Source organism: Mesoplodon mirus (assembly GCF_964341445.2).
Source record: "Mesoplodon mirus genome assembly, chromosome: 18".
NCBI lineage: Eukaryota > Metazoa > Chordata > Mammalia > Artiodactyla > Ziphiidae > Mesoplodon > Mesoplodon mirus.
Window position 1 is genome coordinate 53,395,193 of NC_138994.1, and position 14,986 is coordinate 53,410,178.

General features: G+C 57.7%; 1 protein-coding gene across 13 annotated transcripts in view; it reads left to right on the forward strand.

Moving 5' to 3' along the window:
• Positions 1-14,986, forward strand: part of MYO18A (myosin XVIIIA) — a 96,720-nt gene that overhangs the window by 38,298 nt on the left and 43,436 nt on the right. For 6 of the 13 annotated variants that reach the window (XM_082604816.1, XM_082604820.1, XM_082604809.1 and 3 more), the window contains exons 3-11: positions 6,534-7,190; positions 9,088-9,165; positions 10,355-10,390; positions 12,509-12,596; positions 12,791-12,897; positions 13,012-13,188; positions 13,550-13,763; positions 14,034-14,176; positions 14,763-14,863. In XM_082604816.1, coding sequence (XP_082460942.1) covers positions 6,534-7,190; positions 9,088-9,165; positions 10,355-10,390; positions 12,509-12,596; positions 12,791-12,897; positions 13,012-13,188; positions 13,550-13,763; positions 14,034-14,176; positions 14,763-14,863 — 1,601 coding nt within the window. The remainder of the gene's footprint in view (positions 1-6,533; positions 7,191-9,087; positions 9,166-10,354; positions 10,391-12,508; positions 12,597-12,790; positions 12,898-13,011; positions 13,189-13,549; positions 13,764-14,033; positions 14,177-14,762; positions 14,864-14,986) is intronic. The other 7 variants (XM_082604813.1, XM_082604810.1, XM_082604811.1 and 4 more) reach the window with 4 other exon arrangements.

The window sequence follows — 14,986 nt, forward strand, 5'->3', positions numbered from 1 at the left end:
CTTAGTTAAAATCTAGTGATAAGGAAGAGAGGAGAAAGATCCAGGCAATTTTGCACAGAAGCCACAGAGAGAATTTCCTCCAGGGAAAAACCCACGTTTGCGTTCAGAGCGATGCTCATCAGGAACAGCTGACGCAGAGGAACAGGCCCAGGTGTGAACGGCCTGGTGTCCTTATAGCCGGAGGCTGATGGGCTCCTCTCTGGACACACAGGAGAACTGGAGCAGGACATCAAAGAACGAATGAGTTAATTAAACAAACAAACAAACAAACAAACAAACTTGGGGCTTCCCTGGTGGCGCAGTGGTTGAGAGTCCACCTGCCAATGCAGGCGACACGGGTTCGAGCCCTGGTCTGGGAGGATCCCACATGCTGCGGAGCGGCTGGGCCCGTGAGCCACAGCTACTGAGCCTGCACGTCTGGAGCCTGTGCTTCGCAACAAAAGAGGCCGCGATAGTGAGAGGCCCGCGCACTGCGATGAAGAGTGGCCCCCGCTCGCCACAACTAGAGAAAGCCCTCGCACAGAAACGAAGACCCAACACAGTAAAAATAAATTAATTAATTAATAAACTCCTACCCCCAACATCTTAAAAAAACAAACACAAACAAACAAACTTAAAGCCTAGCATATGAACTGGATAATAGGATAGAAACATCAACAAAGCAAATTTAAAGTAATTCACTGAAAACAAAACATTCTCTGTTTTTTCGCTATTCATTCAGGATAAGTAAGAATAAGAATGAACCAGTTTTTTAACTCCACTGACTTGAACGGATTCTTGAGGTGCAGCCTCTCCCTGGGCTGAGGCCAATTCTGCCTGTTGAATTACAAGAGGACCCGCTGTAGTTTCTAACCCCCAGACGGGGCAGCTGTGCAGTTCTCCAGGCCTCTTGCCCCTGGCAGGTGCTGGTGAGTTGCAGGTAAAAGGCAAAGCCACAGGAGTCCTAGAGCAGCTTCCTTAATCCCCTCCTGGCTCCCAGGCCCGCAGCTTTGGTTCACTGAATTCAGGGCTTGCGTGCCTCTCACCACCCACCCAGCCTCCTAGGGTGCCAGACCTGGAAGGGACTTTAACCATTACCTGGACTAGTCTATCCCCTAATTCCACAGAGAGGTCCAGAGAGGTGAAGTGGCTTATTCAAGGGCGCACAGCTTCCAAGGGCTGTGTCGATATTCTGTACCCGACCTTGCCTTCTCTTGTTTCTGATATTTTATTCCTTACTCCTTCTCTGACCTTTTGAGCTTTGTCATCCTTCCCCCTCCACTTCATCCCTCCTTTCCCCTGTTGCCCACAGTCTTTGTCCCGGCAGGTCCTGGCCTTTAGGAAGACTCCAAGTCCCTGAGAGACCCTGCCCCCCATTTCTTCTCTGGCCCAGAGTGCAGGCTACTTTCGGCACCATGGCCTTTTCATCAAGGTTCGCCTTCTGGGAGCAAAAGGAAAGTTGTATTTCAAAACTCTTTACGCTTTTCTTATGTGCTTGGCATGGTGTGTGCAGGCAGGAGACTGGCTTGTGGGAGCGGGAGCTTTGGAAGCTAGAGACGGGTTGGGGCATGTGTGTGTATTTGGGGGCCGAGGAGAATGACCAGGGGGTCCACGAACTCACTCTTCTGTCTGGATGGGCTCCTGCGCTGAGCCATGCTCCTCCCCTGAGCTCCACCTCTGGTGAGCCGAGCTGCCTTTTGTCCCACTGGTGCCCCTCCAAGTTAACCCCTCACACCCTTCCCACTGCCGCTGCTCTGACTCACCCCTGGGAATGTGAGCTGCTATGAAGGGGCCGCTGGGAATGGCTTTGGCTCTGAGGCCTCAGAACTGGGTCTCCCCGAGTCTGGGGGCTGTGATGGGTAGGGGGAGAGGAGCCAAGAGAGGGGAACCAGGCCAGTTGGCCACCTGGGGCCAGAGGGTGATTCAGGCTGAAGACCTGGGCGTGCCTTTGTGCTGTGCACAGTCCCCAGCTGGGCAATGACCTACAACAGACAGAACCCTTCGGGTGGGGGAGGGACAGTGAGTCAGCCTCGGGCTAAATCCAGAGCTGAGCTCAGAGCTAGGTCTGGTGTCCCAGACATTTCAGGGGGCAGCCGCTGTTTCCCTCAATGCCTCGCCACTGGGGGAAGACCCTTGAGGTCCCAAGCTTGAGCCACTGGAAGGAGGACAGATTTGGAGCTGCTGAAGGACACGGAGTGGACTTGGAATCTGGGCCATCCCTGAGCCCGAGCTAACGGCACTGTGTGCAGTAATGAGTGTGTCTGGGTGTGAACACTTGCTGTCCCTCTAACCTGTGGGTCTGGGAGCTAATGCACGGTGTGATGGTGCGGGGGGTTGGGCAGTGATGGGCATTTGTAGGGGCAGCAGGTGCAGACCTAGACTCTCCCACTCCTCTTCCTTTCCTCTCCATCAGCCCCTCCCTTCCTTTTCTCTGTTCCAATCCTAATTTCTAAAGTCGTGGAGTCCACTCTGATGAATAATCGCCATTTTCCCTCTGTCCGTGGCACCGTGTACTAACATTGAAACTTGAGCCCAGTGTAAAAAGCTCTATGGGCTATTAGCTTTAAAACTGCAGCGGCCATCATGCTGGTCAGTGCCCCAGGCACTGCTAATTAGAGGTCAAAACTAGCCATGGACCCTGGTTGCAAATGGAGAGTCCCCCCAGGTGGATGATTAAAATGATTTTGGATGAGTTTCTAAGGATCTTTTCCATTAGGAATCAAGGACACCTTCCCATGCTCCTGCCCCTGTGCTGGGAAGGAGTCACGCTGAGGATGGGGTGGGGCTGGTGGCAGACCTGTCTTTTTCCTACAGTCCTAAGTGACTGGGGAAAGAAGAGAAATAAAATCCACGAGGACTGCCTGAGCTTTTGGAGGAAGAGATGCTGGGCAGGGGGAGGGGAGAAGGCTCTCCCAGACTTGAGGCCTGGTCCTCTGGGTCTGTTCTGAGCCAGGCTCTGAGCTGAAAGAACCATCGGAGTGGCCATATTGTCTGTCCTTTTTCTGGATATACTATGGTCTCTGCCCTTTGCCCCTGACTGTACTCCTCCCCTCTGACTTGGGCCAACCAGCTCCTGGGCTGGGCACAAACCCCAGAGCCCAGGCATCTTTCCTTCCTCCACGCCCCACCCCGATCCTTGGGGTTGCCTCCCTCAGCTGCATGGTTGGCAGAGTTTTGTGGGTCTGAGGTTGGGAAGATATCTGGCCTCCTGAATCCCCGCCTCTGCCCGACTTCCTGCCTCCAGCCAGAGCTCAGCGCTCTGGTTGGGAAGGCACGCAGGCTCTGTGCTAGGGGAAATCATACGGACCTAGAAGCAAGCCCGAGCCAGCCTGATAGGGGCCACCTATTACCCCACACTGAGCTCTGCTGGCCCAGCCGGCCCCCCACGCTGGGGTCATTCCCTCCTTCTCAGTCCCTAGGTCAGGGAGGCTCTTGTTCAGGCCACTTCCTGTCTGAGCTGGGAATGGCTCTTGTAGTTTAGCCCGAGTTGAATTAGCTGGATCTTTCTCTCCACCCTGTAACCAAGGCCATGAGGTCGCTCTCATGGGTGGACCTCTTCAGGCAGCCTAGGTGGGTCACGTGGCTGGTCACTGAGGGCAAAGGGTACTTGGCTTTAACCCCCCCCCCCGAGACTTCATTCTTGAAGTTGCCACTGGACAGTTTTGACCCCAGGATAGGATATCTGTTGCTCAAGTCCATAGGCCCAGGACTCCTAAGCACTCAGGAGCTCAGCCTCTCAGAGAGCGACTGCTTGGCTGTTTCCTTCTGTGCTTTTTTTTTTTTTTTTTTTTTGCGGTATGCGGGCCTCTCACTGTTGTGGCCTCTCCCGTTGCGGAGCACAGGCTCCGGATGCGCAGGCCCAGCGGCCATGGCTCACGGGCCCAGCCGCTCCGCGGCATATGGGATCCTCCCAGACCGGGGCACGAACCCGTATCCCCTGCATCGGCAGGCGGACTCTCAACCACTGCGCCACCAGGGAGGCCCCCTTCTGTGCTTTTAGTGCTGGGTCTGCCCACCCTGACCTCTGACCTGCAAAGTGACTTCTTTGTCTGCTCCCTCAGGTTAAAGAGGAGGACAAAACTCTGCCGAAGCCTGGTCCTCCTGCCAAGGAGGAAGGGGCTGTAAGTGCTTCTCCTAGACCCGTGTGTGTGTGTGTGTGTGTGTGTGTGTGTGTGTGTGAGAGAGAGAGAGAGAGAGACAGAGACAGAGACAGAGAGACAGAGAGAGACAGAGAGAGAGAGACCACAAGCCCAGGCCTAGTCTGGGAGGCAGTTCCGCGGAGCAGGCAGGCACGGCAGGGTTTCCCTTCCCGTGTGGGGTGGCTAGAGGGAATTCCAGTAAAGTGACAGAAAGTGCAGCATGTGTGATGCCCACCTGGTGCGTGTGAAGGAGATGGCAATGCCAAGGCATGTTGGGGACCTCTCCCTAAGCCCCCTCTTTAGTTCCTACCCATAGTTCTGGTTTCCTGAACTCTTTGGGGCTGGAGAGGCTTAGGCAGACAAGTGAGAGCTCAGCTGTTGGGATGCTTCGTCCTGCTCTGGGTGGCACAAGCCAAGGGCGGGGAGGGATTTCACTGCAGCTGCTGCTGTCTCTTCCCAAGACCCTGTCAGCTGCTCAGCGCGGGTGACCTAGAGGCAGGCTCCAGCCGTGCAGTGCCACTACCCCCCCACCAAGTCATTCTGCCTTGGGGTAGAGACCCTGAATAAAGTTGGACACTTTTAAGGCAAGAGAGGGGACACAGTTCTAGAACAGCCAGGTCCAGAGATGTGTAGTTAGGAGAGGGCTGCTGCTGATCTAGGGGCAGGAGTGCCCAGGGCTCGGGAACAGAGCTGGGTCACAAAACACACCTGTACTTCGTTACCCCACATGGTGCCTGCCCCCGCCCCCCGCCCCGCCCCTTCCTTGAGTGGAGATTTGATTAGCCAGGCGTTATGGCTTCCACCTGACCTGTAAGCAGTGCTGCAAGGTCAGGGTGATTTCAAGGGGATATGCTTGAGATTTGTGAGGGAGGGGCCTTGGAGGATGCCGGATTTGGGGGGGAAATTATGTGTAAAGTGCTTAGAAGACTGCCTGGCACATAATAAGCTCCGTTTAAGTGTTAGCAGTTACTATCATCATGGTCATTGTCATCATGAGCTTCAGTTAGAAGGCATGGGAGGAAAGTCAGAAATGGGGGGCAGGCAGTGAGGCCCAGCAGCTGGGGCCACGGCAGCTCTGCAGGGCCCTGACATGCCACTGAACACTCTTGGCCCAAGAGGTTGAGAAAGAGGCTCCTTCAAGGCCTCCCTTTCGCACCCCTGCAGCAGGGCCACCCCTGTACCTGAGGCCTGGGCTGAGGTCGTTTGGCTCAGCTCTGCTCAGGACATGGGTCTCTGTCCACATGGCAGCCAGAGGTCTGTCCACTCTGTGAGCGCCCTCCTGCATCTCAACAGAGATGGCAGCCAGGTACACCCTAGAACCAAGGTCACTGTTTGGGGAACGAGGACTCAAGCACAGCTCATTAGTGGCAGAGCACTGCCTGACCAGCAAGGAGCCCCTAGGTTGACCTGGCTCTCCCAGGCAATGTGGCTTGGCTTTGCAGGAAACTGCCCTGCCATTAGCCAGCCCGAGCCTGCCCAGTGGTGGTCCCTCGGGACCGCAGACAGTCCTCACCAGGCAGAGTGTGCCAGCATCTTCAGTGGACTCCTGGGTGCCCAGAGGCTGGCTGAGCCTAGACAGAGTGGAGCTGTGGTCGCCTGAGTGCTTAACCCTTTGAGTGCTGCAGCTGCCACCTCTTACTCCTGCCATTCCACGTGCACACTCTGGGAGCTAGGAGGCCTCCAGCCCTTGAGAGGTTTGCACAAGGAAAACTGCAGGGAGACTGGCAGAAAGCAGGCTGAGGTGGAAGCTTCCTGGGCCAGCACTGGTTTCTGCAGCTCTGGAGAGTGTGGGTGAGGGGTAGACAGTGGCCTCAACCCAGAGGAGTGGGGAGGGAGGAGGCTTGGCATGTCTGCGGGCCAAGTATTACTTCCTAACTACGGTTTTCATTGGGATGGGCAGGCTCTGGGTCTGACTACAGAGGAAGCTGGGTGATAGAAGGACCAGGGACCACAAAGGCAGGAAGCCCCAGAGTTAGGCCCAGGATTGATGGTAGGAATTGGTGTCTGACCTCGCCATGCTCCGTCTCTGCTGTGTTTGGGCTGTGAGGGAGCAGGCCTCCTGGGATCCAGGCTTAGTTGCTGTCCTGACATAAGCCAGTAACTCTGGGGTACCTCATGGGCCTCTGGGCACCCTGTGCTGGCCTCTCACCGCTCCTTGCTAAGCCTGGAGATAGACGGCAGGTGACCTGCTGTGCTTTATGGGAGAGAGAAGCCAAACTCTTCGATGCAGTTGTTCTATCTGGAAGGTGGAAAGGGGGCTTCCTGGGGCGGCCTCTTGGAGCTTGTGTTGTTTGTTGGATGAATGGAAGGTCTGTTCCACGACTAGATGTGAGGTCACACCTCTTACTTCCTCTATGTGGGGCGGGCAGGGACACGGGCTGATGCTAATGTCTCCCTGTATTTGTGTGACTGTAGCTAGAGGGCAGCTCAAAGGGCAGCAGTGGCCCATCTAAGAGTCCTCAGCCTTCCACCAGCCCTGTACCCTCAGAGGCTCCCCAGAGAGCCAAGAGCCCTGCATCCACACTCGCCATGAACGGCCCGAGGACTGCCTCAGTGGAAAGCCCCAGCGAGGAGGCCCAGGGCCTGTCCCGGAAGAGGGTGGCGAATGCAGTGAGGAAGGTGGTGAGCAAGGTGCTGCCTGGTGAGGAACCTGGGAGCGCCAAGGAGCCTGCGGGCAGAGGGGTCAAATCTCCTGAGCACCCAGCTCGAGGCAGGAAGGGAGAAAAGGCAGCCCCTCCCGCTCCCCCTGCTCGGCCCAAGTCCGAAGCAGAGAAGGAGGCCGCCAAGGATGAGCTCTCCGCGGGCCTGCGGAGCCTGATGTCTCGGGGCAGGGGCAAGGACCACAGGCCGCGTGGCAGGCAGTCTCCCGGGAAAGGAGAGAAGCCCTCCAGCCAGGAGCCAGGCTCCTCGGGGAAACCAGTCTCCCCAGAGACGGTGGACGCCTCAGAGAAGCTAGGCTCCCCAGCCCAGCCGGAAGAGCTGGCGGACCCAGGCTCCGCCGACCCGAACCTCAAGTCGAACCTCACTGGATTGCGACAGAACAAGTCACCAGCCCCTGACGTGCAGCAGGAGGTACCTGAGTGTGTCACTAACCTCTTACCCTCCCTCACCACCCTCACCTGAGGACTGGCAGCCAGCTTTCCCAAGCCTCTTCCACAAGCCCCGCATGACGGCGAAGCTGGGCCCGGGCCACGTGCCGATGGCAGGGGCTGCATGGCTTTCCTTCACCGAATGCCAGAACCCAGGGGACCTGTTAACTGCATGCTGCTGCTCTTCCACACTTGCGAGGCAGTTGGGGCCTGGCCCCCAGCTACATGGTATCAGCATGAGGCCCCAGATCCCAAGTCGAGGATCAGAGTCTTAGCAGATCAGTGAGAGGGTAGAAAGATAGAATTTCTGGGGTCAGGTGGCCTGTGCCCACATCCCATCCCCAGCCACTCACTCCTGTGGGACCTCAGCATCTCTGAGCCTTCATCTGTCGAGTGGGGATCACATAGGTCTACCATCCCTCCTCTGAAGCCCCTGGGCCAGAAGTATTTTGGAAATTAGTGATTTTTGTATTTGAGACTGTCATGCAATGTACGTAATGAGCAGCAACTCGTGACCAAACACATTAATATTTCCACCGGGAAAATTATGAATGTTCATGCTGCGGAGGGAGGGGGGATTAAACAGTCAGGTTTTGCCACCAAAACAGTTACGAAAAATCTTTTGTTTTGGAGAGCTTTTTGGATTTTAGAATTGCAAATAAGGGATAATACCTACTTTGTAGGGTTGCTGTGAAGATTAGAAAGGATACAGGGAATGAATGCTCTGAGCCTAATCCCTGGTGTGGTGGGTGCTCCGTAACTGGTAGCATCCATAGTGATGCTGGTAACAGGGCTTATTGATACCATCGTCGCCGTCACTACTTCTTCAGGCCTGGCCAGCTGTCCCTCTGGCAGCAGGACTCTTGAGGAGCTCTGGGCCTGGGTGGCAAAGGAGCACAGTGTGTCCCCTTTGTATCTGCCGTCCTATCTGTCCACAAAGTGCCCTCTGGGTGGGACAGGAGGCTGAGAGGCACAGGGGAGGGCCAAGGACGATCTGTCCAGCCCTTTCCCTTGGAAGGTGATGCCTGCTTGGCTGGTCCTTGGGTTGGGGGGCATTTCTCTTCAAGCTTTCCCATTTTGTGGACCCTTCTGGGGCCTCAGGAGTTGGGTGGGTGGGTGAGCGGAGCGACGCGTCAAGTTTCACGACTGCCTCTCTGTGCTCCTGCGTGCTCCTTCTGGCTGAAAGGGGACAGTCGGGGGAAGTGGGGCAGGGTACCACCTAAAGTCCTGTCCTGTCTCCCAGGCCCTAGAGGCCCTCCTCTCTGCCTGCTGCCTGCTAGGATTCCTAAGGTCTCAGACTTGCCTTGCTCCCCGTCCCATTCTTCCCGGGCTTTGCAGAACTCAGAAAAGAGCAGGCAGCAGCTTCCCTCACCCCTCCTGGCCCACTCTGCATCAGGGGAGTGACCTCCTGGCACACAGGAGTTGGCAGGGGCGTTTTGGTGTGAGGCGAACCACTGGCCCCTAAGAAGAACCTCCAAGGAGCCAGAGAGCATCATGCGCCCGCTTCCTGGGCCGGCTGCCTTCCCTCTGGCTCCCTGTCCCTCCACCTCTCACTCAGGTGGAGTTGGGGCTGAGATGGGCCCCAACCTGGAGTTCAGCCACCTGTCGCCTGGGCCCAGGGCAGGGGCCAGAGGATGCATGTGAGAACGGGCTGTCCCGGTGCTGGAATGGTTAAAGTGGTGGGAAGAATTAACCCTAGAGCCCCCAGGCACCTGTTTTTATTCTCATCTGAGAGCTTAAAAACTCAAATTGGTGCCTGGCTTGCCTCCCTGACCCTATTCCACTAACCCACGGGGGTCCCAGTGGCTTCCTGAGCTAGAAGCTTGGTGTGCTGTGCCCCCAATTCCCCAGGCCGGGACTAATAGTGGTTTGACCTTTAGGCAGGAGCTGCCCCCGAGGTCCAGCTGACCCCCGTGGAGGAGGCCCACCAGCGGCTTGAGAGGATCTTCACAGCTCCTGTAATGCCGCCTCTCAAGTGTGGTTCCCAGTCCCTGGTCTCCTCTTGGCTGGGGCTGCTGGCCAGACTGTGTGTGTCTGTGTGTGTAGGCCCACCTGACAATGGAAGTGTGGCTCCCTGGAGGCCTGGGGGCCCTCACATGGGCTTCCCATTGGAAGAAATGAGAGAAGGGCACTGTGGAGGGTCTGAGCACAGTGAGGCCTGTTCCTCCGGGGAACCTGTGGGAGGGACCCCTCTGGCTGGAGATCCAGCCCCTTCTCTGGCCCCAGTCTCTCGCCCCAGAGGGCATATCTTGGTGCCAGGGCCTGGTGGGTGCGAGGCAGGGAGAAGACACTCCCCTTTCTTGACGCCCTGGCTCTCCAGACCCAGGTGGGGCCTGTTAGCTCCTTGCCCATTTCTAACAGGCAAGGTCCAAGGCCTGGCTGACTCCTCTTGCTCTCCAGAAAGGCCTTTAAGTAACCAGACAAAGATGGGGAGGTCGAGGCTGGCCACCGGGTCTGTCCACAGTCCCCTGGTTCTTGGGCAGTTGGCAGGTGGACCTGGATGGGTGCTACCTCTGCTTGCCATGGGGTGGGAGTGGTGCAGGGGTGCAGTGGGAGTCTGAGGAAGGAGTCCTAGACTTGGCGCTGCTGGTGGTCCTGTTTGATGAGCTAGGCAGGGGTGACAGCTCTGAAGGGCCACCCTTGGCCTGGGGAGTGGCACCCTTGGGTGTGTGTCTGGAGGCCAGGGGCAGCTGGTGGCTACAGGGGAGCTGGGCTGGGAAATGCCCTGGAGATAAGGCCAGAGGCTCCCAGGGGTCCCAGGCCCTGGGTGTGGTGAGGTGGTCTGGCCTGGCAACACAGAAGAGGAGGGTAATTCAGAATGGACTGGATGGCCAGCCCAGGAGGGCCTGTAGCCTGAGGCAGAGAGGCTCGCTCCTGCCGCAGGGAGTGACTTATCAGAGCATCTCCTCTGAGGAGTCTGATGGTACCAAGTGTTTCTTCACCAAGCAGGACCTCTCCTTCCTGGCCTGGCCTCTCCTTGACTAGGTACAATGTACCTGCCGGGCCAGCCCTCCTACCGTCCACCTCCTGGTGCTACGCCCCTCTCCCCTCCACTTGGCCCGGGGTGCTTGCTGAAGGGGACATGCCAACGGTCTGCTTGTCTTCACCCCTCTTCCTCTCTCTCTCTTCTTTGCTTGCTGCTGGTAGCTGGACCCTGAGGCCGCCTCTCCTGCCCACAGCCAGGTAGGGTACTCCTGCCCCCCTCAGGAGCCCTCCGCTTCCTCTGGTGACCACCCGCCACCCCCGGCCTGTACCTCGGCTGGCGTCTGTGCCCGGGCCTTGTGCTGGAGTGTAAGGCCCCTTTCCCCTTCTGGCTCCCACCTCACGTGGTATCTGGGGGGGACCCCTGGGGGAGGCAGTGCCAGGAGCTGGACATGGGGCAGCTCTGTGTCAGGCCCTGGAGGAGTGTCTAGACTGAGGGTCGCCACTCAGTTTGGCCTCTGTGGCGCATGGTTCTTAGCCACAGAAGCCCAAGGGCCTGGCCAGAGTTTTGGTTTCTAGGTGTTTCAATTCTGCTCTCTCTGGGTAGAGAAAGCTGGAGAGGCTGAACCCCTACCAACCCTACCCCAACCCCCTCCCCTCTCTGAAGCCTGAAGATGCGCATCCTCTCTCTCCCCCTGCTGGCCAATATGGGAACCTGTCTTCAGGTTAGCTCTAAAGGAACTAGCTGGAGGCCATGGTCCTTTGATGTCACCTTATTCATCAGTCTCCAAACCCTGGACCCATACAACATGCCCATTCAAGACAAAGGTTTCACCTGTCTCATGATTTGAAAAAAAAAAAAGAAGTAATTTGGTTTTATAAAGTTAATTTTTTCAAATATAAAGAACCAGCCTTTTTTGGATGTCTTCACTTAAAAGGTTGACAGCCCCATAGTGATCCTCCTATTTGAGGGGTAATTTCACTGGCCCATGATATGCAAAGTCTGGAGACTGCTGTGTAAATCAGCCTTCTGACTCTATAGCCCAGAAGGGCTTTCAGCGAGGGAGAGGGAGTTATCTGAAGCCAGAGTCCAACCTGGGAGTAGAACCCAGATCTTTTTTCTTTCAGCTCCAGGAAATGTAACAAATAACGTATTTGTTATTATTGTTTCTTGTCCTTTCCAATCCCTCACCCAGGGGGTCAGTGTCACAGAGCAGTGTCTACACCTTGGCCCCAGGTCGGTTTCCTGAGGGTGGGGGACCCTAGGAGACTAACTGTACCTCGCAGCTGGGGATCCCCAGAGAGTTGGGGGATAGAGCTAGCTTGGGGGCTGCTCATGTTGGGGGTGACCATCCACCCACCAAAGGACACTGGATGCCCCTGCTGCCCCATTGCCCACATGACAAAAGGAGCCTGATGGGCCATGGGGGCCAGGCCCCGCTCCTGTTTGCCCAGCTCCCCCAGGCACCATTGCTGACCAGCTCAGGTCTCTTAGGGGTGCCAAGTTTGGCAGCCCTACACCCTGACATTGCCCGTGAATGCTTCTTCCTGGTCGGTGACCACCTGGGCTTCCGGGGGCTCCCAGCCCCTTTATACCCATTCCCGTGCCCATCCCTGTGGCACGCAAGTCTCTTCCTGTATTTGACAGAGCACGGCGACCCCTGCCCCTGCCTCTCATCCCTGGCCATGCTGCCTCATGCCCCTGTATGGCCTTAGCACGTCCCCATGGGTCTGTGCTCCTTCTGAGGAGGCACGGAGGGGGAGCAGGGAGGCTAGCATGTGCATCTGGGCACTGCCCCTGCCCAGGAGAGCATCCTCTGGAGGGAAGACCAGGGTCAAGGCTAGGACTCACCCATCATTTTGCACTGAAGTCCTGGGAAGACATTCTCAGATCTTGAGGAAATGCCCTTTCCCAGCTTGGTGAAGGAGGGCCCGTTAGGTGGATGAATGGAGAAGCCAGGCCTGTAAGGTCACAGCAGCTGTGGCCCAGGGTGAGGGCTGGAGGCTCGGGATACTGATCTTACAGTCTTTGCAGGGAGGGAGCAAGAGGGTGGCTGGTGATTTGCTCTCCTGGGATCTGCTCTCTCCTAGGCACATACTCCATGTGTCCCTGTCTTTCCAGACCCTCAGGGCTGTCAGGGTCCCTAGCTCTGTGTCCTTGTCCTCAGGGCTCCTCAGGGCCACCCGCCACCAGCTCCTGGCTTCCCCACCTTCTTCCTTTGATATCTCTGATGTCTCCCGTTCTGTGTCTGCCACCCACCTGTCCCCCTCGCCCAGTGGCTCGTCCGGAAGCCCTTCCCCTCACATGTCTCCTCTCTCCTGCTGTCCTTGTCTGCTTTCCAGAACAGGGTCTGACTATTCTTCCCCTCCCTCTGATAGGTGAAGACAGAAGAGCAGATCGCAGCTGAGGAGGCCTGGTATGAGACAGAGAGGGTGTGGCTGGTCCATAAGGATGGCTTCTCACTGGGTGAGTCTGGGGAGACCCAGGGCCTGGGCCTCTCTGGTTTCAGGGCTGGGTGGTGGGTGGGCCTCTGGGTCTGGAGAGGCCTGAGCAAGGAGAGGCGGGTGATACAGTGGGGAGAAGGCAGGACCATGAAGGGCCCAAAGAGGGCTGCCACGGCTTCCCGGGCCCATGTCTGTCTGTCCGTCCCTGCTCTGTAGCCACTCAGCTCAAATCCGAGGAGCTCAGCTTGCCCGAGGGGAAGGTACGCGTGAAGCTAGACCATGATGGAGCCATCCTGGATGTGGACGAGGATGACGTGGAGAAGGTTTGCAGGAGGCTGGTGGCGGGCACAGGAGGTGGGCCAGGCTGGGCAGGCCGTCCGCTGGCAGAGCAGACTGGATCTGTTCCTCAGTGCCCGCCCGCCTGTCCTGTCACACAGGCTAACGCTCCGTCCTGCGACCGTCTGGAGGATCTGGCCTCGCTGGTGTACCTCAATGAGTCCAGCGTCCTGCACACGCTACGCCAGCGCTATGGCGCCAGCCTGCTGCACACGTACGCCGGCCCCAGCCTGCTGGTCCTCAGCCCCCGGGGGGCCCCCGCTGTGTACTCGGAGAAGGTGCAGCCCCCCTCAGCTACCATGAGGCCCCACAGACCGCCCCCCATCCCCTACCCCCTGCCCACCTTCCCCGACTGTACCCCTTCCCCTTGGCATCCCACGGGGCTCCCGTCCACTCTCACAGTGGCCTTGGGAAGAGGAGTCATTTCAAGGGGTGGGGACAGAAGCCCCCCCAACCGACCTCTCACAGAGGCCAGGACTTGGCTGGTATCTACATTTCCATGCATGACCTTAGCCTCAGAACCTTCTGGCTCCCCTGGAGTGAAAAGCCCAGAAAGATGTGGGCCTTGGGGGTGAGGGCTGTCCGTGTGGAGCCAGCTAAGAGCACCCATCCCTTCCTTCCGTCCCTCTTGCGCCCAAGGTGATGCACATGTTCAAGGGGTGTCGGCGGGAGGACATGGCCCCCCACATCTATGCCGTGGCCCAGACCGCATACAGGGCGATGCTGATGAGCCGTCAGGACCAGTCCATCATCCTCCTGGGCAGTAGTGGCAGTGGCAAGACCACCAGCTGTCAGCATCTGGTGCAGTATTTGGCCACCATCGCAGGCACCAGCGGGAATAAGGTGTTTTCTGGTGAGGCAGGAGCAACCGGGGAAACAGAATGGGCTGGAGAGGGGTGTGGGGGTGGAGGCCCCGCCGAGGTGCCAACTCTTCTTCTCCCTGACCTCTCCGTGTCCACAAAACCCCTCGATCCTCAGCAGTCTGGTCTAAGTCACTGAGCCTTCGGGTGCTGGAGGAGCAGCCATGGGCTGGGCCTCCCATTCTCCCTGGGCCTCTGGAGCCTGTGGCTGGGGGCAAGCTGCCCGTGGCTTTCCTGATGGGCCCTGGGCCTGTCTTCTGCAGTGGACAAGTGGCAGGCTCTGTACACCCTCCTGGAAGCCTTTGGGAACAGCCCCACCATCATGAACGGCAACGCCACCCGCTTCTCCCAGATCCTCTCCCTGGACTTTGACCAAGCCGGCCAGGTGGCCTCAGCCTCCATTCAGGTGAGGGGACACCCAGGGTAGTAAGAGATTGGCTGCCTGATTTCACACCCTAGAAATCAGACTCTCTCCTGCACCTCCTTTTCCTGGGATTCTTCCCTAACGAGATGGACCCTGGGCCTGGCAGGGCTGGCCTACTTTGCCCTGAGCCTCCACATTCTGCTCCACTGTGCCTCCTGCCCTGCATGGGGCACGGCTCAGCTTCCTGCCCATCCTGGGGTTGCCTGCACCCTAGTTGGGGCCCTGGCCCCTGCTCAGGGGTTTCTCTCAGGCTGATTCACTGACGGGCAGGGCTGGCCTGTCAGTAAAGTAAGGCCCAGCTGAGGCTGATTCCCTTCCATGCTAATGAAGTATCTCACCACAAAGTGTCCAGCTCCCCAAGAAGACTGTGCCTGGAGGCTGGGCGGGGTGGCAGGGCCTGTGTTCTTCCCTGGCTCTGGTGTCTGCCCCAGGTTTGACCATGAGGTGAGCACCTGGAGAATCAGATGCAGCCACTCGCTCCCATGGGCCTGGTTCTTTCTGGTGTGGGTGGGAGAAGCTTGACCTGGCACTGCCTCCTTGCCTACATACCCTCTATGCTGTGCCACAGACGATGCTTCTGGAGAAGCTGCGTGTGGCACGACGCCCAGCCGGTGAGGCCACATTCAATATCTTCTACTACCTGCTGGCCTGTGGGGATGGCACCCTCAGGTGAGATGGGACAGAGAGAACAAGGAGGGTGCTCTGGGCTCCCACCCACTGACAGCTCCTGGGCTTTGCCACTTGATTGCATCCTGTGCCGGTTGTTTATTTCGTGCCTGCCATGTGTTAGGC